Here is a 26,306-nt window from a genome sequence, read left to right on the forward strand (position 1 = left end):
GGAGAGTCTGTAAAAGAATCACTACCTCTGCTTGGAAGTATTTGCCATTTGTTAAAACCATTGGCACACTTAACCCTCAAATCAGATCTGTTTTCCAATTTGAGGAGACCGACTGCTATATTAGTGTTCTCAAATTTTCCAGCTGCTAAAAACACTAGTTTCTGAGTATTAATGAGACCATGTCTAGTATTTTACCCTAATATGTTAAGTCAGATGCTGCCGTCATGTAAATTAACAAACTCAATTACCTAGTCCTATGCAGATATCACCAGAGATGCCAAGAAATCAAGAAGAAGAGCGAAAACTGCTAATGTTTATTTAAATAGAAAATGACAAAATTACCAGGCGAAAAAGGCATTTGCAGGCTTCAAAGTGATGTTCACAGAAACATGCAGAGCAGTGCAAATGAAAAGCTCAGAAGGAAGGTCCTTGCTTTGCAAGATGGGCTGGCAGAGGCACTGCAGAACTCAGGCTGCTAAAAAATTATTACATAATTTCTCTTCTTATCATTAGTCACTTTTGATATTCCCTTATTTGTGTGGACAAAGGGGTGGAGCATCTGGAAATGATGAATACATCTGAAGAAATGAAGACACATTAATCAGACTTACCACCAACACAAGTACGTTCATGAGCCGATCAATGCTTGTTCGTTTAAAAGTTGTTTTTCCACTGTTCTGCATTAGTTTGGTGTCTGGCCCTGGAGACGAAACACACTTGTTAATTTTAGTAATAAAGCCAAGCCGTTCTAAAGCCGATTCCCTCTGAGGCCCCACTGTGCTTTACAGCATAAATACCCATCACAGTTTTCTTGAAGGCAGGTACATTCAGTTTACAGTGCTGGTGGGAAACTTGGGCAGTTGCCTTACATTAAGTCACTTGCCTTACATTATATGGACAGAGTCACATAAAGCCATTAATTCTGGATTTTGGCCCAGCTCTATTCTTTCAACAGTTAATCCTCCCTTTCAAGTTTTAATTGCTTTTAACGGAATACCTGATACTGCTGTGTTATTGGTGACATACTATAATTGTCTCACATGTCTACAGCAGCATAGAAACAAAAGAAGATCTGCAATCATAAAAAGCATAGTTCTAATGGTTTACAATAATATTGATGACCATGATATGCTAATATGGGTTAAAATCACATAGAAATTATGTGGAATTTTTAATCAAATACACTTCAGAGTGAAACATTTTGAACAAGCCTGGGGAAAGAAAGACTCCAATTGGCCCAATGTAAGCCAGTAAGGGCAGATTTAATTCAGCTTTATTTTTTAAACATATTTAACTCTTGTTCTTCCTATTGATTAATCAAGACTTGTCTCATGTAATCTGCTGCCTGCATTTCTGAAATAAAAGACTACTTCCGCTTACTAAAGCACTTAAGGTGGAATTGGGTGTTGTAATGTAGCATTTGCAATCCACTTTTCTGTTATAGATCCCTATAAAAAAATATCAGATTAAAATCCACTGTAATTTGCATAATTTCTAGCCTAGAGTTTAGACAATTAATCTCATGTATTTTTTCCTTTTTTTCCTGTACCTGGTAGAAGCATATTTACCAAAGAGGAAAATACTTTGTTCCTTCGTGTATGTGTGTACTGGGTGTGATGCAATTCCATGCCAGTACTTCTGTGCTCCACAATTCACATGTCAATTTTTGTACATACCGGCATAAATAACGAGGCCAAAGCACCATTCTGTGTTCCTAATAGTACAGCCCCTCAGCAACATCTTCTCGTTGTCCAGGGCATACTTCTCTCCTCGAAGAGTAAGAGTTCCTGTGAACTTATCCAGTTTGTTATTTGGTGCCTCACATTTGACCTCACCTGTAATAGGAAGGTAAAAACAAAAATGGAAATCTTGGCCCAGAACGATGCCAATCGATACTGCATTCTCAGCTGTTCCCCAGACAGGGAATATTTCACACTGTAGCTACATTCCATTCCTGACTCTGTCGTTCCCATCCTGTATCCTATATTTACAGCTGTTTTGGGATATTGCTCCTTCTCCATATTAGTGTCGTAATCCAATGGACCACAATTAACTTGGATTTACCCTATTCTTTGAACACAGCACTTTTTTACTGGTAGAGTACAAAACAAAGTTTCCACAGCTTTTCTGCAGGTGAGAAGAAATGTTGAACCAGCAACATACTTTTAATCCTTTCACAAGCAAGTTTGTAATGGTAGGATGTCACTGGATAACTTTAGCTTAAAGTGCTGACCTTGCATAATTCCTATTCCATTTTCTTTAAAACTGCAGAAAATCAAGCGAGAAAAATCATAGCTTGAAGGCTGCAAAAGAGTAATTAAGTGAGGTGTCTTTGTTCACTGTTTTTTTTTTTTAATTTCATCTGTTACATAACTTAAGTCCCAGTGGCACAAGAAAAAAGATACTGCTACCTTCTTCGGCCACACAGCTGACACTCTTCATTGATTGGAGAGCCTCTTTCTATTTCCACACTATATTTGTTTCTTGTAATAAAATGTGGTCATATGAAACTGTAAACAGATACTTTGGTATAAAAATGATTCTTTAAATCAACATTTGCACCTGACATCTAAAGTTTCAAAGCAGAGCCCTGTGGATGTGTTAAGAAATGGCAAATACAAATACACCTTACTGAAAGGGGACCCAAGAGTAAAGTCTGTTCAGTTAATCAGCAGGAACATGAAAGTTATTTTGATCACAGGCTGCAAGAATCTACATAAGGACTAGCATTTGTAACGTATACAGCTCTTCCAGCTGTTCTCAGATAAAACACAGCAGGTTCAAGAGACTGGAAACAAAATCCAGAGAAGTCCAGAAGAAAAGTACAATTTTAAGCATTGTGGTAGTCTCCACCACTGCAAATTTTGAAAGCAAGAATGGATGTTTTTTCCTCTACTTTTGGGCAGACAAATCATCAGACTTGAAAGATGAAGCAATCAGGAAATTCAGTGACACATGTGACATCAAAGCTCATACTGACAACTATGCTGATCTTCTCTTTTATCACCCAGCTAATCCAATAACAATCGCTGCAGCCCCTGCAATGCCTGGAAAAGCACAAATTAAACAGAAGCTTTGCAGTGCAAGCTGAAACACAGCACAATGAGACTGAGGTGAACCAAACCCAGGGCATGATCCCCAACCAGGAAGACCGTGCCTCTCCTCACGCCAGCTACGGGGTGACACTCGTGTGGGTACCTTGCATGTCAATACCCACATCTGCTTTCCAGCAGGTGGGTGGATCTGGGTTACTGATGCACTGATTCTGAGATCAGAGAGGTTCATCCAAATCAGACTGATCATAAAAAAGTGTGAAGCTCTAGATTTTCACCCAATATACCTGCCCTGACCCCAGTAACTCTGCAGCTGAAGACACCTCAGCAAGGCACTTGGCTCTTGTCTCTTCCTCCCATTAACAGCAAGAAGATATCTGGAATGCATGTCACCTGAAAGAGTTAAATACTTCCAAGTCTACATGTAATAAGTAGGTAGTTAATGAAAAGTGTTGTTTCTTTCTCATCTCCCAGTTCCCTAAATCAAATAAAGTTTAGTGTTTTGCAGGCGTCTTCCTTATCTGAACCATTGTGATGTCAACAAACATCATAACTCACATTAAAGCATTCCACTGAGTGCCTGTATTAGCTGCTCAACCCTCTCCTCTCTTCCTGTCTTAAGAAGTAATTAGATAAAGAGTTACATAAATATTTAAATACTTCTACAGAGGTTTGCTAAGGGAAATGCAAAGTTGGGTCTGTTTCCAGGCGCTCTTCCCAGTACTCTGCCAAATATAAACCATCCTGGGAAACATTTTATTCATTTTAAGTATTGTGAAGAGGCCACTTTTATTTACAACATAACTAAAATAGAGATTTGCAGGACAAATAAATATCTGATAAGGAAGGTTTCAATTTTCCAAAACACTTTGAAACTCTTTTTTAATTATGGACTTTCGAGACTGTAGTATCCTTAGATAAGCATTACAAAGAAAATGCTTGAAAAATTATTTAGGATTAAGATCTTCCTTACAAATTGGTATACAGAGCAGCCTCTTCAGGAAAATAATTAAGGCATGCCAGTCTGACCATTAACATAAAACACCTGTAAAAACATTTCTCAAGACCTAAACCACTCAAAACCTCAGCCATCACTTCGGAGAAATCCTGATGTACTGAGCTGACACTCAGCCAAGACCACACACATTATTGCATAAAACCTCAGTGCAGAAGGCAAAAGAAAAGCCCGTGCTTTTGGATGACTCTACCAGAGACAGTCCCAGCTATGCTAACTCTTTGCCACGTCCCCACCATTTGTCCTGAAATCATCCAGTTATTTCGAAGATAATTTTTAAAAAAATAATTTTTCCTCTTTATCTAAAAATACTTCCTGAGAGCCTGTAGTCCTTGAGACATTCCACGGACAGCAGCACTCACTCCACCCCTTTCCGTACTGATTCTTCCCGTAATCCTGCCCTCGTACCTAAGCCAGCAGGGCACTGTGGAGCGTGAGTAACATCACTTGGTCTGCTTCCCCATCCTCTCTCCACAGACAGAAGATGTGTCAGCACAGGGCATTCTGTTTTTGACAGGGTTGGCTCCTTTCTGTGCATGTGCTGCTGTATATTCCCTGGGACCCAGTGACAGGACGTGTGGGAGTGGTTCAAAGGTGCACCAGGGGAGGTTCAAACTGGACATTAGGAAGTATTTCTTCACCGAGAGGGTGGTCAAACACTGCAACACACTTCCTAGAGAGGTGGGCAATGCCCCAGGCCTGTCAGTGCTTCAGAGGCATTTGGCCAATGCCCTTAGTAACAAGCTTTAACTTTTGGTCAGCCCTGAAGCGGTGTCAGGCAGTTGGACAAGATGATCGTTGTAGGTCCCTTCCAAATGAAATGTTCTGTTTCATTCTATTCTACTCTATATTTAATACACAAAACAGTTCTAAGAAAGGACATGTTGCCTGTTAACTGCACCTGCACTGCTTGTCTTTAAATATCTTAAAATGTAGTCTGTATTGTGGCGCCGAGAGAGGAGAGAGATGCGTGCAGGATGGGGCTTTGGGTTGGAAAGTAGTCACCTGTCCTGTGCGCACAGTTAGTCCTCAGGTCTGCATGGTGTCTGGAAGTGCTGGTGCTCAGAATCTAAATGTAATCTATGCATCAGCATTGCTGCATCAGTGTAAAAATGTTTTGAGGTCATAACTGAGCATAAAGTTTTGGGAAAACATTTTCCACTGTGCAATTACAGGAGGTCTTGCACTGAAGTTCAAGGTGGGTCATCTCAGCATGTACAGACAGATGCTAAAGAGAAGTGTGCAGCCAGAAGGAAAACTGCCACCAACACCGCTTCAGGTTATAGCCACGCATGGCACCAAGACCTGCACGCAAGGAGGGACCTCTTTCTCTACATATGCTGCTGACACCTGTTGTACAGGCTGCAACATGACCATTCTGTTTATCTGCTGCTGCACCCAGAGGAACCCTAGCAGGGAGCAGCAGACAGCCTGGAAATAAGACTCCCAGGCACTGCCTGGACTCTGGTGTTTGGGCAAATCCTCTGGAAAGTGAATTTTCCATGTAGGCTTACCGTTGAACTCTGTCAGTTTCTGAAGATCTTCTCCAAGCTCTGCAGTGACTGACAGTGCCTGCTTCACCTTCAGGTTTGTTTCACTGTAACAAATCACATGAGATAAAAACATGAACTTGAAAGTCATATGTGAACTGAAAGCTCCCCCTGAAAGTCAATTCTGTTCTTGAGGACAAACTTCTTCCTTAGACATCTGATCATCATGTGTCTTTTTTCACTTGACCAGAGGGCGTAGTTGTCTCAGTTGCAAAGTCAGGCAGTCCAGAGGAACTCTGGAGGGTGATGTGGCTCTGTCTTCTCATTTTCACCACAAAGTGCAAGACCAGGCATCTCAGCTCCCTGAGCATCTCACTGTCTATCCTGCTCCTCATGCCTCACTGAACCCTGAGGTATCTGAGCATATATGAGAGCTCTGAACCTTCTCCCATGATATTCTGGTCCTGAAGGGTACTGCAGTCCTGGGACTAGCTAGCTGGGGAGTTTGAAATGCAGTGAATGCAATGTCAAAGAAACACCACATTTGTTCAGGGCCTCCGAAAAGTATCCCCTGGCACTGGCGCGTACAAGGATTACAAGCTCCCGTTCAGCAGAAATCGGATGGGGAAAGTCCAGAGGGCTGTCTGTAGGGTCTTGGGAGAGACAAAATTTCTTGATCTCTTCTGGTCTTGCTTAGTCCTTCAAGCAGATGCTAGCTCCAAACAGTGCAGAAAACGTAATGCAAATTGGGTCATAAAGATGAGGTCATCTCCAGTTTATTCTGATTAATACAAACCAGTTGCAGCCCTCTGACTTGTAGCCAGTTGTGCCCCGGACTAAAAAATGTCTGGAAATCATTGCAGTTTGCATGCATTTATATTATGGTATAGCAGTCCAAAGGAGATTACTGGAGCTATGCATTGTGATTATCTCACCCAGATAATCTGGCTAAGAGAAGAGACTAAGGGAGATGCAAGAAACAGAAAACTTCTGCCAGTTACCTGTGATATTGCAGGAACATGTTTCTAACTATCAGTGTTAGAGGAACTGTTACTGAAAATAAAACGTAAAGTCCCCTCCTCACGTGACATTTGCACTGAAAGGGGCAAAAGTATCCACCAGAAGATGTTATTTTCAAGGTACCTAGCCAAAGTTCATTCTACGTATTTACATATATATCGATATATTACTACCAAAGCTATTTGCAGGTAAGCTTGCAGCACCCAGGGTCACCAGAGATTTGGTCTGGCACTGGCAGTGATTACGCCCAGGGTCCAGGCTTACTCACCCGTCCAGTTCAGCTGTCTCAATGTACGTCAGGCTGTGTGGCTCGCTGCTTGACAGTAACAGTAGGTCGGCCTAAACACAGACAGACAGACTTGGCATGAGTTCACATGGTCAGAGGGCATGGCACTGCAAGGTTGCTTGCGGTTTCTGCACACTGCAGGTCTCTGAGGCAGTTATCATGATGACTGACTAATTTTCTTGTGAGTGGTAAGTGTAATTACAGAGACTAACTGAGCAGGATGGAGAGAAACTGTACTCACCGTCACAAAGTTGTTGTTTTCTAGTTTTATTATATCCCCCACTTGAACATTCATCCATTTTTCATCCTTTAACCTGCAAGAAAACTCCTAGTAAGTAGGCACATAAAGCAAACACCACTTGGGAAAGCAGGATACTCAGCTGTGCTCCTGAAGCCAGGCGGTAGGTGCCATCAGGACTTGGGTTGTTGATCGAATGGAGCAGGGTCTGCCATGATGTGGCCTGACCCATGCTAAGCTAAGGGACTACCACAACACCAAAAAAAACCCAGTAACAGTGGTTGGAGTGACCCATGCAGGGTTGACAGCAAGCCCCACAACAGCAGCACAGTCCGTGTGCACTGTCCCCTCTGGACTAACAGCTCTCTGCCTTCTCCTAAATGGCCATGTTGCCTCAGAAAACACCCTCTCTACTCAGCACGACCTACTTCCCAAACACCTGCGAAAATCGCCAGTTGTGTTACTTTTTCTAGGTGGTGTTAGGGGCCAGAGAAGCAGTCCTGGCTGGCATGGGCCAGGCTGCCAGGGAGGTCAGTGCAGTGGCCTTCACAGCACCGAGCAAGGCGTGTATGCATCTGGCCAGCTAAACTGCAAGTGCCAACGTAACTAAGTCACAACAGCTGTATATGCAAAATCTAGAGAAGTGAAAGATCAAGAGCTGCATCAAAACAGGACTGGGTATTCAAGCTTGAGTTCAGCTCAGCCTTGCTTTTTCAGTGTTGGTCGGAGCTGGGCAGGACCTATGCTTTTCAGTTTTTGAACAAAGGCAAAATACTAGAAAATTTCTGTTTCAATGTATGTTTCCTAGACACAGTAACTAATACACTGTAAATGAAGACACTGGTTTACTTAGCAGAAAGCACAAAAAGTATGTTCCTATTCTTCAGCTTCCAGTTATATTTTTAACTGTTTGATCATCTGTTGGAGTTTACACAACGTACTGCTATCTATAGTACAGAAAAAGAAGTCGCTAGAGACTACACAGCTGTGTACAGCTGTGTCCTATGCACAGAGAGTAAACAGCTCCTCTGTCTGCCACAAAAGCCAAAGCCTCTGCCCTTTTTTTTTTTTCAGGAAAGAACAATGATAGCAGTACGATGTCCAAAGCACACAGCTGAAATGTTTTGAGTACATTTAAGTCAGAAAAGCTACACACACTCAAAGTATTATGACATGTCTGAGGAAGCTATTCCTGCTTCTTAATTTAAAATAACTTGTTGATAATGCCTAGTTTTGATTAATGCAGAAATAAATGCTATAACATAAATGGACATGGAAAGATAATCTTGCTTGTCACTTCTAAGGTAAGGAGTAAAATAATACAATACTCTCAAAGTGTCACTTAAATATATATACATGCAGGAACAGAGTTTACTTTTGTTAGTGCAAGGTCACAGCCATAATGACTACACACATTGCTGTACTGCATCTTGGGTTCATTAATCAGACACATAGTCGAGAGCTGCACAGTGAACTAATGGTGTGAAAGACAGTTCAATTTTAAATTGTTTCGTGATTGTTGGAAATCACACAGAAAAACATTATCATTAATAAAACGCTCTTACCAGTCAAAATTGCCACAAAAGAGAAAGGACTTACATGCCATTGATCAGGACCTGGACTGGGCGGTTGTTGACGTGTTTGTCACTTTTGTGTCGATTCTGAAAATTTGATCAGTACATTAAAAGGCATTTCCAGAAAGCCAAGCACACAAAAGCTGTAGGCAGTTCATTAACATTTTAGGTTTTCACCCAGCTGGCTGAATGGGTCTGGCACAATGGAGTCACAGCCAAGTTACAGTCAAGCCCATGTTTACACTAGTAGCATGGGGCACAGCTAGACTGTGAAGAGCGACAAGGCAACACAGGGCTTGCTCTTGGAGGGAAGAAGGAAGGTGGAGCCTTATATGTCACTTTGCACAGTCCTGACTCAGCTGGTGTTGGTCCTGTCCATCACAGTTTTGTAAACACTAGGGAAATCCATTCCTCTGGTCTGATATGGAAAGCGGTTGCAGGTGTTCTGGCATTGCTCCCTGGGAGAGCACCTCATCACCTCTTACCTGCCTACTTGCAAAGTTGCACCGAGCCTCCACAGAGCATTGGAATTATTATAATAATGAGAGAAAATCAGATGCTGAACTCAGATTTGACACTACCCTGTGAAGTCAATGGGACTTTGACCATTAGCTCTGACAGGAGCAGACTGGGGCCAAAGCTGGGCAAGTTTGAAAAACCACACATGGGTTTAATGCTTACCTCCTACAAAATGTTTTTCCCACCTACATTGCAGCTAGATGGCAGAGGATGAGTTCTCCAGTGCGGAAGCCTAAGAACAGAATTTTGTGTATGTGTCCAGAGGTATCTATCAGTGACCATATTTTTCAGACACACTGAGCAATTTCAGGGAACGTTAATGGAGCTTCTGGGCTGCTCAGCAATTTGGAAATTCTAGCTCATTTTTAGGTAATGAACTATAGTTTTGGGGGTCTAATCTCTAATCCCATTTTGGCCACAGAACAGGTCTCCAGCTGCCTGCCACTGGCTGTGTTTTAGTGGTTTGCTTTAGCCATTGTGCCAAAGAATCATGGGCAAACTCCAAAGTATAGGTCAGCAATACAGATCTTACAAAGTCATCGATGGCATCCTTGACTCCTGATACAGCCAGCACCAGCACAAGGGGCACCACTGTTGTAAACCAGGCCAGTGAGGAAATCTGAGGAATCAGCTGTAGGAAGAAAAGACCTGAGCTGAGAAATTTCCTGTCAGTTCAGCAAACAGATGGAAGCAAAAAACTGTTTTCTCTGGAAGTTGCAGACATTTTTCTATGATTTCTATGATGGCTGAATACAGCATGAAGACAGAAATGCAGCTCTATCCCTTACACATGACCCCATAAAGGTGGGAGAGCCAGGGAACCCATGCTTTGCTTACAAAACAAGTTGTAATTTAGGTTATAAATTTGGAACTGTTGGGTTGCTCTTTCTTGTTGATTGTAAAATTAGGATTGCAAAGTCCCCAGTGGATTTCTTCGGAAGCAGTGGCATGGGCAAGCCTGTTGTGAGAGACCCAGAGCTATCTCAGCAGAGACTGCTGTGCAGAGCCTTCAAATGCTTCTGGTTTTTGTTTCAGTAACTTTTCACATTTTGCTGAAGTAAACTTCATATCAATACACAATGCACAGCTGTTGCCAGGGCTGACCGGGCTCTTCCAAGATCAACAGAGTAATCTCCCCAGCCTAAACTTCTTTAACAGTGAAAGGACCCAAGAGCTGAAGGTGACCCCGTTGTGCATTCAGTGAGGCAGAGATGGATCTGATACCAGCATCAGTGTGTCCATCAGATTGGATTTGGGCAGCGTCAACTCCATGTGCATCATGAAGCTGACATTTATGCCACTAAGTCAGCTGCTTAAGGGTGCTGCTCTTTGGGACTGGTCCTTCCACTGCACTGTCACAACCCAGGTCCTACAGGCACCACCAAATCCAGCCAGCAGGAATGATCTTCAGGGGCAAGCACAGTACCACTCAGCTGTGGAGGCTGCAGGGACATGTAACTGCTGCCTTGACACCTAACTGAGAATATATATGTCCTACTGGGCTGTGGCAAAGAAGGGGGGGTGGGGGGGAGTGCAGACTCCCCACAGCCTACCCATCACATCCACTCCAGATACTGGAAGAGATACTCCCAGTGCTGCAGGGATGGAGTGAGTGGGCAGAAGAGGGAGAAAAATTAAACAGAGGAGTATGTAAATATAAAAGACTAATGGCTGCCCTTGCCCTCTTCAGTTTACCTTTGTGCAGGCAGCAGAAAAAGCTATGTGCTTTTTTGTATACAGTCACTCCTAGATGGTTCAGCAAAAGACACAGCAGAATAATTTAAGGCAAATAGTTTGAAATACTATGAATTTGATATACAAACAGCTAGAGTGCAGTACAATACAGGAACAGTGCTGTCAGCTTAGCTGAAAAGGCACTTTCACTAATTTCTTGAAAAATATACAGGGGCTGGAATTTCCCAAATTTATTCCCTGTAAATAAGCAAAGAATCTTGTATGTAGTTTGCTACAGGCCCAAGAAAATTTTGCCCATGCTTTTTTGAGCTGAAATTTACAAAAGGGGTTTTGAAAAAGGTACTTTTGCAAACTTGTGTGCACTGAAATGGTCAAATTTAAAATATCATACTTGAAAAATAACAAAAAATATCCCCCTTTCTTGGTAATGTGCATTCCAGTATGACTCAGCAACATCAGAGTACACCGCATTTATCCATATTGTATCAAAGTGCAAAAGGGCAGAAATCCTGATACCAGTTTCTCCAGTGTGTTTAGCTTTCCAACAGAGCAGTATTACCAACAGCAATGGGCAAAGTGCAGCTCCATACCATTATGAGCCACAGGGTTTAATAGTGTTGCCAGTGTCTGGCAGGATCCATATTAGACACCTTCCTTACCCTGCTGAGCAGGGAGCAGCAATATTCAGCTTTGTTCGAACTAGCTCCAACCTTGAGCCTTCCTGATGTTAACTCCTTCCTTCCCAGGGAAAGAGTAGAGATTACAATTTTTTTTTTCTTCTTGCTATTTTCTTTGAGACTGCCAATGGAATTTGCCTTTAAACCTATAGATAAGAGACAACTTCCTTTTGTACTACAGGAGGAAAAATTAATGCAGATCTGAGGACAGCCAGGAGAACTCTGATTTAGACACAAAGGGGTACTAGAACAGGTCATGAAAAAGGTACAGAGTTCGCTGAAAACTTTAATTAAATTTTCTCCTTCATTTAGTTCAAACCCTCATAACCAAATGTAAGAGAGGAAATTGCTTTTCTTTTCTGCTCTGCTTTCTATTACTTTAAGGTTTTACTAAGATGCTAACTCACAACAGGGATATAGCTTGCACTTTATTACAACTGTCAATACATAAACAAGCTCTGACAATAGAAAACACGCTCTGCTAGAAACAGCCCAGTGAATTCATACCTGCAAAATCAGCAAGAAAAGAAAGTAAGCATTGGCTATTCGCTGAAACTGTTCAAACAGGTTGAGAGGCAGGAAAGTGAAGAAGTTGTATTTTGATGTTTTAATTGAATTGTTCTGTAGGGAAAAAAAAAAGGAAAATAAACAGGTTTGGTAAAACAGGAAACAAAATTACAGCACAACCCATTTCAACTCTGTTTTTACTTGCTTATATTTAGCAATAGCATTGTTTCCAAGAGCAGCTCAAAAAACATTTCCTTTCCCCCACACAATCCAATCATGCCGAGTCTGGATAAACAGACAGAATTCCTCTCGGAATTGGTGAAAACATGATGCTCAGTTTATGTCAGTGCAACTGCAGGTAGATACAGGTATATGTAGTTGCTCACAGAGAGACACATTTTTCCCTTATTAATAATGTTCCTACTTAGACAATGCACAAATAGAATTAAAAACTGTAACCAGAACACAACAATTTTGTGGGTACCATCTACAAAGCAGTGTTAGGAAATACCTGCTAGGTCAGTTGTCAATAACTTGTCTGAGATTTGGAAGAACCATTTGGCTGGACAACCCCACAGAAGCTATAGGTCCTCCCAGGAGCAGAACATGTTACTATTATTTTCAGCTGATTCAGCGCAGCAACTTGGAGACGTAGCTTGTTTCTATTCCACAAAGATCACTTGAATGTGGTGTTGTGCAAACAGCCACTAATAAAAGATCTCACCATTTCAGTAAGCAAGTTGCAGTTTTGTTCCCTGTTTCCAGTTTCTTTTTCTAATTGCAGATGTTCCCTCCAGCCACAAGCCATGGCTCCTCCCCATCTGTCTTCTTCAGCTCACAAAAAAGACCAAAGCTCGGGATCACAGAACTGGGTATTTTCTTCCCTGAAGATCAGAGCACTCTGGTCCAGTTCTTGCCACCTGATAATCAGGCTCAATCCATCACACCAAGCCCATAAGTGTGGGCTGCCCCTTCAGCTTTTAGGTGTACCAGATCCTCTTCTCATATGAAGTTTATTAAGCTCTTATCCAGGTTTAGTCCTGGAAGCATGCATGCCATCTGTTGCCAGCATATCTAAAATTTCCCCCCGAGAAGCTCTCCAGAAGATGCCTATTAACCACCTGCCAGGGACCCTAAGGTGTGACAGTACAAGGAGGCAGATATTATGCAGTGACCCTTCATTTGGTAATAGATTTGCTGGTTTGACCAAAGAGAAAATGGTGATAGTAGTATTGTGATAGCCTTTAGATACTGCTAAGCTGGTGGGAAGACAGGACCCACTAAGTATGAATCACAGCCCACTTCCAATCCATGCATTCATCAGGGATCTCAACATTTAAACTGACACACATCAGCATGTTTCCACCATTAAGCTGATTATTTAAGATCACCACTGTAAAGTGTGTATGGGGAAAACGATTCCATTTTAGGCAGTTGCTGGGTTTTGCTGTGCGCAGCCACAAAGTACAACATTCTTCAGCATTAACTTCATGTTTTACCTCTTGTACAAGCCAAAGAATAAGTCTCTGAAAGAGCAGAGATGGAAACGCCCTTTATGGAAGAGCTAGCCAAATCCTCTAGCAAGAAAAGATGTTTATCAGTGATCACCATATGAACAATATTGCCTGTCTCCTGGCATCATGGAGCCATCTCTGGGTGTGGTTAACTCTGCATGTGAACTAAATGTCATGACGCATAGTTTGATTTGGTTTATTTCAAAATTCTTCACCACGGGATATATGTGCTGCACACAGGCTCCGGAGACACTGCTGAAACAGAAACAATGGAATACTGGCATCCTTTGCAAACCCAACATACAGAGAACTAAACTGCTCGAGAAGTCTGTGTCCAGCAGACAGAGTCTGGCAGATTTTTAAATAAAAGCTAGATCTGAAGATGCTACCTGCCACTAATCTGAAAAAAAGTATCACTGACACTTTAAAAAAGAGCAGACAGTAGCTGCAGGAAAAAAATAAGTACAGGGGACCCGACCTTTCTGCGTCAACAGATTTGAGAGGGTCACACAGAACATGGGAAAAACTACTCAGTAAACACTCATATAAAGTTTATAGATCTTTGTCTGCAAAAATCTCAGAGCGGGATAAGAAAAGAATGGGAGTGGTTTCTTTCAATTCCTGCCTTCTATTTCTGTCCATTAATTACGTCAGGAAAACCACTGAATGAACCAGAGCCATTCATTTTGTTTCCTACTGCCATTAGACATGGTAAAAACCTCAGACATAACAGCTTTCAAATGCTCAACTGCAGGAATATGGACATCCAATATTTTCTCCGTAGTAGTTCAGGATTGTGACATTGTTTGACACACACTGTCTTTTGGGAGGCTGGGACACTACGAACCTCAGGATAAGGACAGGGAATATTATAGCAGATCCCATTATTCTAGAATCCATAATTAAAGTGAAGCACCAGAAAAAAAGACGTCCTCATAATCACTATGAACATTTCTAATTCAACAAGTAACTTGTTCGTGGCCCTGAGGGGCTAAAGGAGTATCAATATTAAATGATAAAAGCAAACTGGGGAAAACTTCAGCCTTTCCTATTCAAAGCTCTGCACTCCTGCATCATGGATACAGTTGAAGCTCTGTCTAAGATAGCATTTATGTTTTCATGCAATACACCAGGGCTGCCTGCTTTGACAGCTTGGGCTCTTGGCTGACTACAGAGAAACCTCAGTTGGCCTCTGCTCTTGATTTTATCCTACTCTGTGATGCTTACCACCATTGCACCCTTTTGCTACTTTACAGCTGTACCAGAACCTGGCTCTGGGGTGGCAGGGGTACCACGAGAATCTGCGGCACTCAGTGTGTTAAACATTCCATATGCAGCCATCACCTTATAAGCAATGCCTCTCATGCATCACCTGCCTTACCTCCCTCATGTTCTGCCTTCAGTGAGGGAGACTCCCATAAGGGAAAAGTGACAGAGAGGAAATATCTTTGAAGCAGCAATTAGGTATTAAGAGACCTTAGCAGAACTTCTGATTCTCCTACAGATTTATAAAAATCGAACATCTAAGAAAAGCAGCATTATGAGGCAAACACAAAAATGGGAGTTGGGAGCTTTACACTTACTCCCAGATCTGCCTTAGACTTCTGGTTGACCGTGGGCAGCCCTTGCACACACCTGTGTCCTAAACGAGCAGGCTTGGGCGCCGTTACCCACTGTCAGCCTCAAGCTCCACAGATGCAAAGCTTGACACCAGAGCAGTGCGGTCTGTGGGTGAGGGATTATTCTCATCTGCTCTTTTCAGGGGCTAGATTCACACCTCCTGGAGGTGTGACTCCACCAAAATACTGCCCCTAAGAATAGTGCTCATTGCGCCACAGTTACACAAGTCCAGATATGGCGAATGAGCTGTGACTTTGCGGGTGTTTTCAGAAGCCCGCCTGTGACGTCTGACCATGGGCAAAACTCAGCAGATGGTCCCTACCTTTGTTCACTGAACAAACAAATCATCTCCTCGCCATACAAGTCACTGGAAATAAGAGACACTCTGGTTTTGTGGCTAGATTACAGGGGCTAAAGGGTGACACCCAGAAAAGGCAGCGTATGGCAAGGTATTGACCAACTGAGTTTATATCACTGGCTTAGTGACATTTTAGTTTCTAGTAGCTGGACAACCTGGCCCAAAGCAAATTTTAGCAAAACACTGGCGATCCTGCAGGAAAACTGGCAATTTCACCTGTGTAGCACAAGGTACAGGCTGATGAAGCAGCTGAGAAGCAGAAACAGCTTCCCCAGGTCCTTTGATAAAGCCTTGCAAGGAGGCGGTGGGAGTGCGGTTCAATGGCACTTTATTTAACTGCAGCAATGCAATTTGAAAGGACACACAAGATGCCATATGCAGAAATGTGACAATAGGGCTGTGAATGTGCTCAAGGACACGTTTAATAAACTCATGTAACTCATGTTCATCTGCTCCCTGTAAAGATCTCGTCCTGACTCCCAGAGGTAAAGGGCTGGCCAAACACCAGAAATACAAAGATCTTTATACAACCCACAAGCCTCTTTTTTTTTTCTTTCTTTCTTTCTTTTTTTTTGTCTTTTCTTTTTAACAGCTTTGGGAATTTCTTACATATGTAACCCCTCAACCCCCTCTTGGCAGCAATAATGAAGCGAATTCCAGGATCCCATCACATGTTGGGTATTCCAGGAAAATCTCTAGGAAAATGTGGTCACTGGTTGTGTTTTCCTATGCTGTTCCTTCTGCCTGGTATCATCCCGTTACAGAGCAGTTAATCATCGCTGTGGTCAGTGTCCTCATCATGTTGGTGCAGAGGTGGCATGGCTTGATGACCTCATGCCATTGCTCACAGACAGGCCAAGAAGGGGATCTAAAGGTCTTGTCTCTTTGTTATCTCCTTCAACTACACTGCCTTCTCTTCCCATTCAGCTCAGTGCCTGAAGCTGCTGCCAGGCTGGAAGAAGTGAAGGGGAGGGCAGAGCACTGCTGAGTGGTGGCAAACTCCAAACCAATGCACCCTGTTCACTAAGGTCTCACACAACTACGGTAGGTTTTTTGTCTTCATCAAGTTTAAGCTACTATGAAGAGTGGAGGAGGTCCAGAGGAGTCTATGGACTTCAGTGCAGCTCATGCCTGGCACCGCTCAACATTTCCGTGCTGGTCAGGGCCCTAATATGCCTTAAGGGTCTTGACCTCACCTGGCATCTTCATCCACACCCACTGTCCAGGGCTCAGGATCTCATTTAAACCCAGCCAAGGGCCTTCAGTCCTTGCCTGAGGTACGTTATAGGAGTAGCAGTCTCCAGTCTGACATCTGTCCTAGTTTCCCAGCTGGACCTATCCAGCTCTGTCTCCTGGATTACCTTGGACATATGGTACAGTCTTGTCTTCAGCCCTGCCTCCCGCCACCCCTGAACTGGGCTCACTAGATAGACCCTGGACCTGGTTCCTAGATAGACCCTGGGCCTGGTTCATTGCCTCACCTTGTCTCAGATAGTCAGGATTGGCCCCCTTACTACCATCCTGCCCTGTCCCCCACAACCAGATGCTGCAGGATTGCACCCTGGTCAATGAGGGTGTTGCCTGGGCTGGGGCCAACCTCAGCTCCCAGCTTGTCTTCTCTCATAGGGCAGCCCTGCTCTGACTGCTCCCTGACAGTGCCTCAGCTGATCTTTGGAGGAATCCAGCTAACACATTTCTAAATGCAGAAAGAGCAGTGCAGGTGGCTGCTGTAGCTATTGCTTCAGTGGTTACTCAGACCACTTTTCACATGATCAGACAACACTCCCTTCAGCCTTGAGTGTGATGAACACTGGGAAGCATTTGCAGGTTGAGATGGGAAGAGAGGACAGTCATTGCTACCATCCTGACCACACTGACAAGGTCACTGAGGCTAACCCACCAGGCATCCTTTACAGATTGAAGCATACAAACGGAGGAGGTAGAGCAGAGTCTGAGCCCACTACGAGACCTCCTTCTCCCTGATTAAATTTCAAAGACAAGAACCCAGCTGCTGATCCAGCCCAAGGCAGTGTGCATTGGCCATAGGAAGTTATATACATCCCTCCTATTTCACTAGGGAGTTCATCAGGTGACCAGGGAAGATAAAAGCAGAGTCCAAGCAGCCCCCTCACTGCTGGTTCTGCAGAAAGGATGCTGGTTTGACCCTAGATCCTGATCCAAGATGAAATTTGTCATTGACTCATGGGCCCTGCATTTCCTCTCCTATTGTCTGAAAGCCAATTTCAAAGTTGTTTTTGCAGCCCTTTGTGACGTCCCAGTGCAGCTGTGCTAAATTGCAATATGAAAGTGAAGAAATAAAAGGGAATTGGGATCAGAGTGGACATTAAAGGACTTCAGAAGATACTTTCTTCTTCAGAGCATTGATAGACAAAGAGCCCATCACGGTTGACCTACATGGGGCAGTCGCCGCCGCAGCTGTGCTGAGGACAGTGCAGCCAGATGGGGGACAGGGCAGCCAGATTGAACTGCCTCAGAAAAGAACCTTCATTAAAGCCCTTAAACTTGCTCGATCACCTCTGGCACCCTGCTTTTCACTTTATTCTAATCTTTACACAGGCAAATCTCTTACTGAAGTAAGGAAAGATCTTCCTGTCTGCAGTGTGAGAAAAACACAGGATTAGGACTTGAATTTTCATTTTTACTGACCTATATTGAGTCCATTTATGTGCTGCACTAAGTGCCTTCACATGCCACCCATTCACACTTGGTTTCTGAGTCATTCCTAACTAATTTTGTGAGCTGGTGGGTAGTACGTACCTTCACACTTAACCCTTCTAGTAAAATGCACAGCATTTTGTTTTAAAGTTTGTTTTATTTTTCCAAGCTACTGTGTTCTTGCTGTGCAGGATAAGGCCAAGGATGTCTGGCATTGCATCAGTCTGAGAGATCCTGTTCCAGCCTCAGTCTTCACACTTAACTCCAAATAAATCCTGACCTACTCAAGCACTGCCACTGCTTGAAGATGCTGCCCTTGACCACAGGCACCTCTTATTATTTAATCACAGCAAAAATCATCAGAAGTCATGTAAGAGGCTTCTTTAGATAAGAGACACTTCCCTTGTCCCCCTCTCAGTCTGTGCTGCCTCTGTTCACAGAGGAAAGAGACCACCCCGATCTTCCAGCCTACTGCATGACACATCTCGTATGTCCATGAGGCGCATTCAGTTCTTCCTCTGAAACCACCCCTCGGCCTCACCATGAAGCCTCTGTGTTAAGGGGATTTCCACTGCGTGCAGCTCCTACCCACCCCTTATCCTCACCTGGCCCTGCCAGCCCAGCCTCCGCCACTGCCCAGCCCTCCTGCCCGGCAGGTGCCTGGCTCAAAAGGCTCTGTGGCTGGAGCAGCGTGGCAGGGACACACTGCAGCTTGGCCTCTTGCATGTTTTGTGATGAGCTCTGGGAGGGAGTTTGCTCTCTGAAGTCTCCTGCAAGTCCAAGTGTGATGGATCTGGACGTGCCCTTGCACGCACTGGCGGACATGGCTTTCCACAGCGCAGCATCAGGTTCCTGCAAAGCTGGTTTGAGTGTATTCAGGAGTCTTGCTTCATACCAGGAGGGCCAACTTCCAGCAGCTGCCAGAGCTGATGTCAGACTCCATACACAATAGTTCTCAAGTCTTTCTCAGCTCCTCAGTTCTCCCTTCACAGGTACCCTGTAGACTTTGCACCGGGAAGGGACAATAACCGCCAGCTATTCAGGGACAACACACCCACCTCTGATTGTACTTTCCCACTTCCCTGTTCTCTCTGAGACTAAATGAGGACAAAGCATCTGTGTACCTTTGATCTATGCCTACATAACAGAAACTCTCTTTTTAGTGAAAGGCTCAAACCTTCACACCAGCTGCGGCAATGCAGCCTAGCCACAGCAGTAAGGCAATACACTGAGCCTCTGTCTGTGTTTCCCTTTCTTTTCCTTACTGGCCTTTCTCTGCAACTGCCTCACCCTAAAGAAACATTTACTGCCTCACCTAGCTTTGTTACAAGAACCTGTTCTATAGGTTTTATGGCTAACATGGATGGCCTTAAGTTACTAAGTAAAGTAAACCTCACTCCTGTGGCTTTCACTGTCTAAAATACTTTCTAAGCTTTGTTAAGTTGCTGGGTTTCCTTCTAGTTTCTGCCGAATGTCCCTCTTATCTGGCTGAAATAACTGTTGGTGCAGCCTTCCCTGTACCTTGGAAGAAGACAAGACTTGTGTGGGAGGACAAGGACTAGTGCTCCTCACTGTGGGACCGAGAGCTGAAGGACAGATGTTCTCCTCCTGGCTCTATAGAGAAGACTCAAAAAACACCATGTGGCTCCCATGTCCCCAAGAGCTGAGTGCCACAGTGAAGCGGTGGCACTTAAAACAATGAAGACAGTCCAAACACTTCCGTTGTTTGCTTGTACATAGATCAAATTAAATACCTGAGGCTGAAAGACATGTCGAGGGAGAACTGCGGCTGCAAGAGAGAGAAACTACTCTGTCCAGAAAATGGCAACATGCTGAGAGATGGCTGAGACTAATAGCTGCTGTGCCTGAGCACCCCAGGGCAGGCTCTGGCATTTGGACAGTCTTGGTCCCCATGGTCCACATCCTAGTGCTTAGCAGTGCAGCTCCACTGAATGTGAGGAATGGACCCAGATTTGACCCTTGTAGCAGACTACAGGACTGGAAGAGCTAACTTTCAGGAGCATCATGCATACGTTGATGGGAGACTATCCCTTTTAGGCATCTCCAGCAGTCTACAGCATGGGATCTGAAGTAATTTATGAGCAAGGTTAGTCCTCTTCATAAATCATGGTATTACGGGTTTAATAAATTGAACTTTTGCCAGGACTTATTGGAAATAAGCAGCCCCAGACAAGACGTGCAGCCCCGTACAGTTAGGGGAGTGCTTGTATCACCACCTAAAGTCTTTTAGTGCCTCACCACCCACTCACGCCTTCAAGGCTTGGCTCTTTCTAGATGGTCTTCTAGATTTCCTAAGCCTCAGTCTACACCGGACTCTAGAAATTACGAGCCACAGCTGACTAAAATGAGGGGTAGGATTAATGAAACTCACTGCCAGGTTTCAACATATTACGTTAGGCTGGCTTTTTGGCTGCCTCCACTTTCACACCTAATCAATGGACTCTTATGGAAACACTCCAGAGCTCTCACAGTCCTCTCCTTAATTTTGGTTATTTGCAAATCCTTGGGCATATAAGCAATCAGCTGGGAAGCAGCGACATGCAATGTCAGCCTCATGAATGGCTTTTTGCAGAAATAGGCTTAGAACCAGAAGAGGTGCTTATTGTCCCTACCCTGACATCATTGTACGTCTCCCTCCTGCTTTCTGGTCCTGCTGCTGCATGTAGTTTACATTGCAATAATTCAAGGAAAGATTACAAATCAATACATAGTGGCAACACCCACCCTAATATGCTACTGGCAGGTTCTGTGCAAATCAAATGCACTTTCCCAGTCTCAAATCACCAGGCTTAATAAGTCATTTATGCTGCATAGTCTTTTACATACATTAACTACAATGCCTCTCATATTCAGGACACATGCAGCAGCTCTGGACCCAGGAAGTCTCTAACCTCTGTTTGGTTCATGGATGAAAGGTGACCACTGAAAACCACCCAGTTCATGTTGCCAGCAGATCAGGTCCATGAAGATCTTTAGTCAAAGCTGTTGACAAGTCAGACTTTCTCTATCATGGGAAATTATAGTGTTCTGAAATGCTGAGGTTTTTTTCAGTTCTTACCGAGAAAATACTTGTGATGTTCCTAAACCAAAACATGATTTAAAGGAACTCCTGAGTAAAATTGAAGGTTGAATTTCACCCTTGGAATTCAAACATGCAGAGGACAAAACCTCAGAAAATTAATTTCCATATTAGTTGGCAGCTGCAAACACTTTGAAAGAATGCAGCTTCAGGATCACCTCACGGAGGAGATGACCCCACAGCCAAGGCAGTACAGGTCTAGCAGCTGAGCTAGCCCTCCTCTGCACCCAACGCTGGCAGATGGTCTTCAAGCTGTGGAAATCAAGTTGCCCAGGGGGCTTCCTGGCATTGCAGCCTGGCAGACCTGGGTCACAGCCAGCCTGTGTCAAGGAGCTCCTTGGAGTCACAGATTTCATGGCACAGTGTGAACCTAAGTAGGCCATTAAGGAGTTGGAAATAAAGCTGGCAGGAAGCCACAAAGGCCAGATTCAAAACCTTCCTGCCAGAGAGGATTTCACTGCAAGGGCTGAGGAACTGACACATTTCCTTTCATGTTTTACTTTAAATGGAGACACGTTTCCAACAGAAAACTCCCCCCAGGTTCTGTTACTGAAAGGCCTTGGAGCCTGATCCTGGAAACAATTTGACTCATAAATAATTTTCTGGAAGTGTGCAAAGTCACCGTGTTATGCTCTTCCAGAATTAGATCTCCTTCAGCTGCCCCTTTGCAGGTTTGACTCCAAAGGCAGAGCTCCCTGTGGTTGACTCAGCAAGGAACCATCTCTGGTGGTTCATCTGGCGCACGTTTGCCTTGTTTGCAGAGTCATAACTAGCGTGCAGTCGTGTCACCTCCTTGAAACAACATTCAAGACGTGAAGCAGATGCAGCTACATCTGTGACTACATCTGCATGAAATAACATACGCTGGTTACTTACAGCATATTCGAACTGCAGATTGAAATCTCGGTTGTTTGCTTGAAGTTGTCTCTCTTCCTCTGCAAAGAAGAGGAAACACATCAGATGTGATTGAAGGTAAGCAGTCAATACAGATATGAACAAAACATCAGAAAATGCAAGCAGAGCTGCCAAAAGGTAATGTCACCAGGAATCTGCTCTGGGCTAATCACTCCATGTCAGGGAATTGAAGAGGCTGGTGACATTGACAGAGCAGCACTGTGCACCAATGCCATAGCACTGTATGCCCATACTCCAGGTCTCCTCTATCCACAACCCACTGCAATGCCAGCACTGATTTTACAGGTTGTTCAGCTTTTGCTGGGTAAGAACTACCACTTAACTAGTGGTACTTACTATTCCTGCTTTGCTCCATCTCTTCCTCCTGAAGTGTCTGGAGCTGTTACCATCAATTTACTGTTAGTGCCTTTCCTCCAGTACAAGTGCATCTCCTACCATCATTCCACGGATGGGACATCACCACCATAGCTGTCATGAAATCAAAAACTACTGGAAGGGATTTCAAAAGGTCATCAAATCTATTGTCTACCTCAAGACAGGTTCATGCCTATCACTCCCAACAAATGTCCTAGAAAGCTCCAGTGATGGCTGTTCTTCAGACTGCCTGTTCCAGGACCACAGTGTCCTTCCCCATTGCGGGGGGGGGGTGGGGTGTCCCATTATCTAATCTCTGGTCAAAGGTGCTCTTCTACTCCCCTTCAGCTCCTTCTGCTACTTGCCAAGGACGCAGAGCACAGACAAGTTCATTATGTATTAAAGGCTGTTATGCCTTGCTGTAGTCTTCTCTTCCCAAGGGTAAGCAATTCCAGTTTCTTCAGTCACTTCTCACGGGTCAGTCTGTCAGAAGTAGCATCTCTCTTGCTGCTTTCCAGTGGGTTCCCCAGTTAGTTCACCTCATTCTGGAGTGCAATGATCAAAAGGGGCCATAGTTGTAGCTAAGGACTTATCAAAGCTGACTGGAGCACAAGGGACACTACTCCTATCTTGTGAACAATGCATATTTGGCATGGGAATTCACCTAGAAGTAATTTAAAATCATATCCCTATGCACAACTAGCACACAAATGATAGCATTCCAGAATATGATCCATTGTAGCAGATCCTTTCTGGCAGAACCGATGCCTCATCACGCAATGCAAATCTTTCGTCCTTGCTGAACTGCATCCAAGTTTTTTCAGACTATTTCTCCAACTAGTTAATTCTAATCCTATCTTTCAGTGCGCTTGTAGCTCCTGCCAGCATGGGGCCATTCACAGATGTACTAAGTGTGTTCTTTATTCAGCCAGCCAAGATGTAGAAGAAAATGTTGAATACCAGACTCAGAATACATCCCCGGTGAGTCTCTCAAGTTTCATAATCAGTCACTGATAACTACTGTCAGTGTATTTTTTTCTGAAAAGTCAGGCACTCACTGTACGGTGATTTTAACTCAAGCATATATATCCGGTTCACCTGTAGAAAAGCCGCAAGTGACAGTCAAGATACATGACGGCTATCTAAGGTTTTTTTTCACTAGCCCTCTGGCTACCATTAATACAGAACTGCGTTTGGTTTGATGCAGTTTTTCGGGACTGCTGACTGTTAATCATCTCTTGCCCACACACACACTTCTAGTTACTTTGAAGTGGTTTGTTGGATTGTTTTAAACTTCACCCAAGAGGTGAAGCCAATATATCTGTAATTGCTCAGCTTTTCTTTTCCCTCTGTTTCAAGACAGATGTAATGCTTTCTCTCTTCACAGTCTTCCGAACTTTGCCTGTTTGTGCACCAGAAACTCTCAAAGGCAGCATTACTCCAGGCCATGCTCTACCTTACCTACCCAAACCATTCCCTCTGTGTTCCCCCCTCTCCTCTGTTTCTGGCATCTATTATGTTAGATGTCTAAAGAAAAACAAAAACAAATCCCAGATTTCTTAACATTATTTGCTAGGCTCTTTTTCACTGAGTGGCAGACATAAACTGTCTTTGATCTGTGTCTTACTAGAAGAGTTACAGAGCCCTAGAGACCCCAACTCTTACAGAACAACTTTTATTGCCCTTTATGTCCTCAATATCTTTTTCTCACTTTGAGCCTTTGCCACACAGTTTGTACTAGATAAAACAAGTTGCTTTGCACCTTCTAGAAGCATCCTTCCTCTGCTTGAATTGAATGAGGAGCTTGTGATTTCACCATTTCAGTCACCCTTCTGAGGCTTTCCCTGAAAGATGGTAACTTATGCCTGTGCTCTTAATATTAATTATGTGAGGAAACCACTGCTCTGCTTAATTCTCCCTCCACCCCAGATTTCCTTTCCGTGAGATCTCAGTTAATAGTTCTTCATATTTACTGAAGATATCCTTCTTGAAGTCCATTTAGAACACTTTGCTATTGTCACACACATCATACCATCATTTCATAATCATTCCTGTTTACACTCCCTTCTACTTTCCCAGGACCAGCCAGCTCCTCCTTGTTGGAGGGCATCAGTTCTGGAACAGCCTCCTCTCTAGCTCCAAAAAATTATCCATCTCTGCACTAAAATGATGTGCCAGCTTAACAGGTCATGTTCCCGTATGCTCCTTTCCAACTCTTACTCTGCATAGCTAGAATTCTTCATTTACCAGCATGTCCTGTCTCCTAGAAAACTTTTTTGCCCCCCCCCCCCCCCCCGAAAAATTGCCCCTCTTGGTTTGCTATGGGTAGCATTAGTCAGAGATCTGCAATTTGTTCATCTCTTTCTTCATGCTGGATCTCAGAGCACACGGACATACAAGGAAAACTCTGTTACCCTTCCAGAATAAGCTTTATTCTTTTCTATTAATATTCCAGCCTCATGAGTTATCCCAGCATGTGTCTATTACACCTATTAAATGATGTGCTAAGACATTTAGTTCTTCCTGTTTATTCAATCTTGCATTAGCAAGCATCTAAGCTGTTCAGTGCATTGAACTGCTATCCTTCCTCCTTTCCCTCCAATAACCCTATAAATAACACAGCTTCTCTAATTTTTAAGCCCTTTTTCAGATCACCGTTTTTATTTTTTTATTCCGTGGGCTGTTTTCATCAAGCCTTCTAATTGCTAATATAAAGCTATTGTTAGTAGGTAAATGTGCTTTTCCCTTTCTTCAGGCACATCTAGCAGTGTCAGGCATTTTCAAATCAGCTCCCATCTGCCCCAACTGAGTGATTCAGACCAACCACAGAGGCTTCATTCAAGACTCTCAAAGTGTTTAATCCTTCACTGCTTTCCTTGGACACATTTTTCTCATAATTCACAATGGGGAGAAAAATGTACAGAGAGATCAGAGCAACTTGTCCAGTGTTCCAGAGGAAAACAGAAGCAGAGCTCAAGACAACCAGGCTTGCAGGGCTTCAACTATTGTGTTATGTGTCCCTTCAGGAATTTTCCTGAGAGCAACCAGTATTATCAAAGCAGATGAAAGATGAAGCTATTTGTTAAAAACTGAACTTCCAAACACTTGCACGTTTCCTCCCATACAGTAAATGCTGTTCTTATCCCCTCCCCAGAGGCTGTAAATCTAGTCCTGCAATAAGTGCCACAGAAAAGATAAACAGTTTTAATGTAAATACGAATACATGACAAAGCTTGAAAACATACTGGGCTTCAGAGGCACGCTCACAGAGCCCATGCTGGGAAGGGGAACTGGCAGGCAGAGGCAGAGCTGTCTGTACGCGTGCTGTGTGCTTACATGGAGCAGCACAAGCAAGCCAAAGACCCTGAAACGAAAGGCTGAACACTCACAGGGGACAACGTTGCCCATGCTGCTCTCAGCCAGTAGATCTGCCCAACTGCCTCACCAGAAGGAGCTACGGAAACGCATGATGGACAGAGAGGCATGAAGATACCCAGAACCACTGATCTGGGCTGGAGCCCTCCGGGTATCCCTTCCCTTGCAAGCACATGAGACACAGGGCACATGGCAGAGCCTCAGCATCACACAGCAGCCCCTGAGCAGCTCTAAAGCCCTCAGTGACCTTCTGTTTTTCATAGGCAGGGGATGCTGTGAGGGGACTGCACACATAAACAGAAATCCAAGGGCTGCTGGCA

At 43.8% G+C, this 26,306-nt stretch overlaps 1 protein-coding gene across 3 annotated transcripts in view; it reads right to left on the reverse strand.

The window, feature by feature from the left end:
* LOC101923527 (phospholipid-transporting ATPase ID-like) overlaps positions 1-26,306 on the reverse strand; it is an 86,555-nt gene that overhangs the window by 33,600 nt on the left and 26,649 nt on the right. For all 3 annotated transcript variants that reach the window (XM_013297095.3, XM_027782979.2, XM_027782978.2), the window contains exons 3-11: positions 22,219-22,277; positions 12,075-12,188; positions 9,728-9,826; positions 8,702-8,763; positions 7,106-7,178; positions 6,847-6,917; positions 5,583-5,665; positions 1,677-1,835; positions 612-700 (exon numbers count right to left, since the gene is read on the reverse strand). In XM_013297095.3, coding sequence (XP_013152549.1) covers positions 612-700; positions 1,677-1,835; positions 5,583-5,665; positions 6,847-6,917; positions 7,106-7,178; positions 8,702-8,763; positions 9,728-9,826; positions 12,075-12,188; positions 22,219-22,277 — 809 coding nt within the window. The remainder of the gene's footprint in view (positions 1-611; positions 701-1,676; positions 1,836-5,582; positions 5,666-6,846; positions 6,918-7,105; positions 7,179-8,701; positions 8,764-9,727; positions 9,827-12,074; positions 12,189-22,218; positions 22,278-26,306) is intronic.

Source organism: Falco peregrinus, chromosome Z (assembly GCF_023634155.1).
Source record: "Falco peregrinus isolate bFalPer1 chromosome Z, bFalPer1.pri, whole genome shotgun sequence".
In the NCBI taxonomy this organism is placed as follows: domain Eukaryota; kingdom Metazoa; phylum Chordata; class Aves; order Falconiformes; family Falconidae; genus Falco; species Falco peregrinus.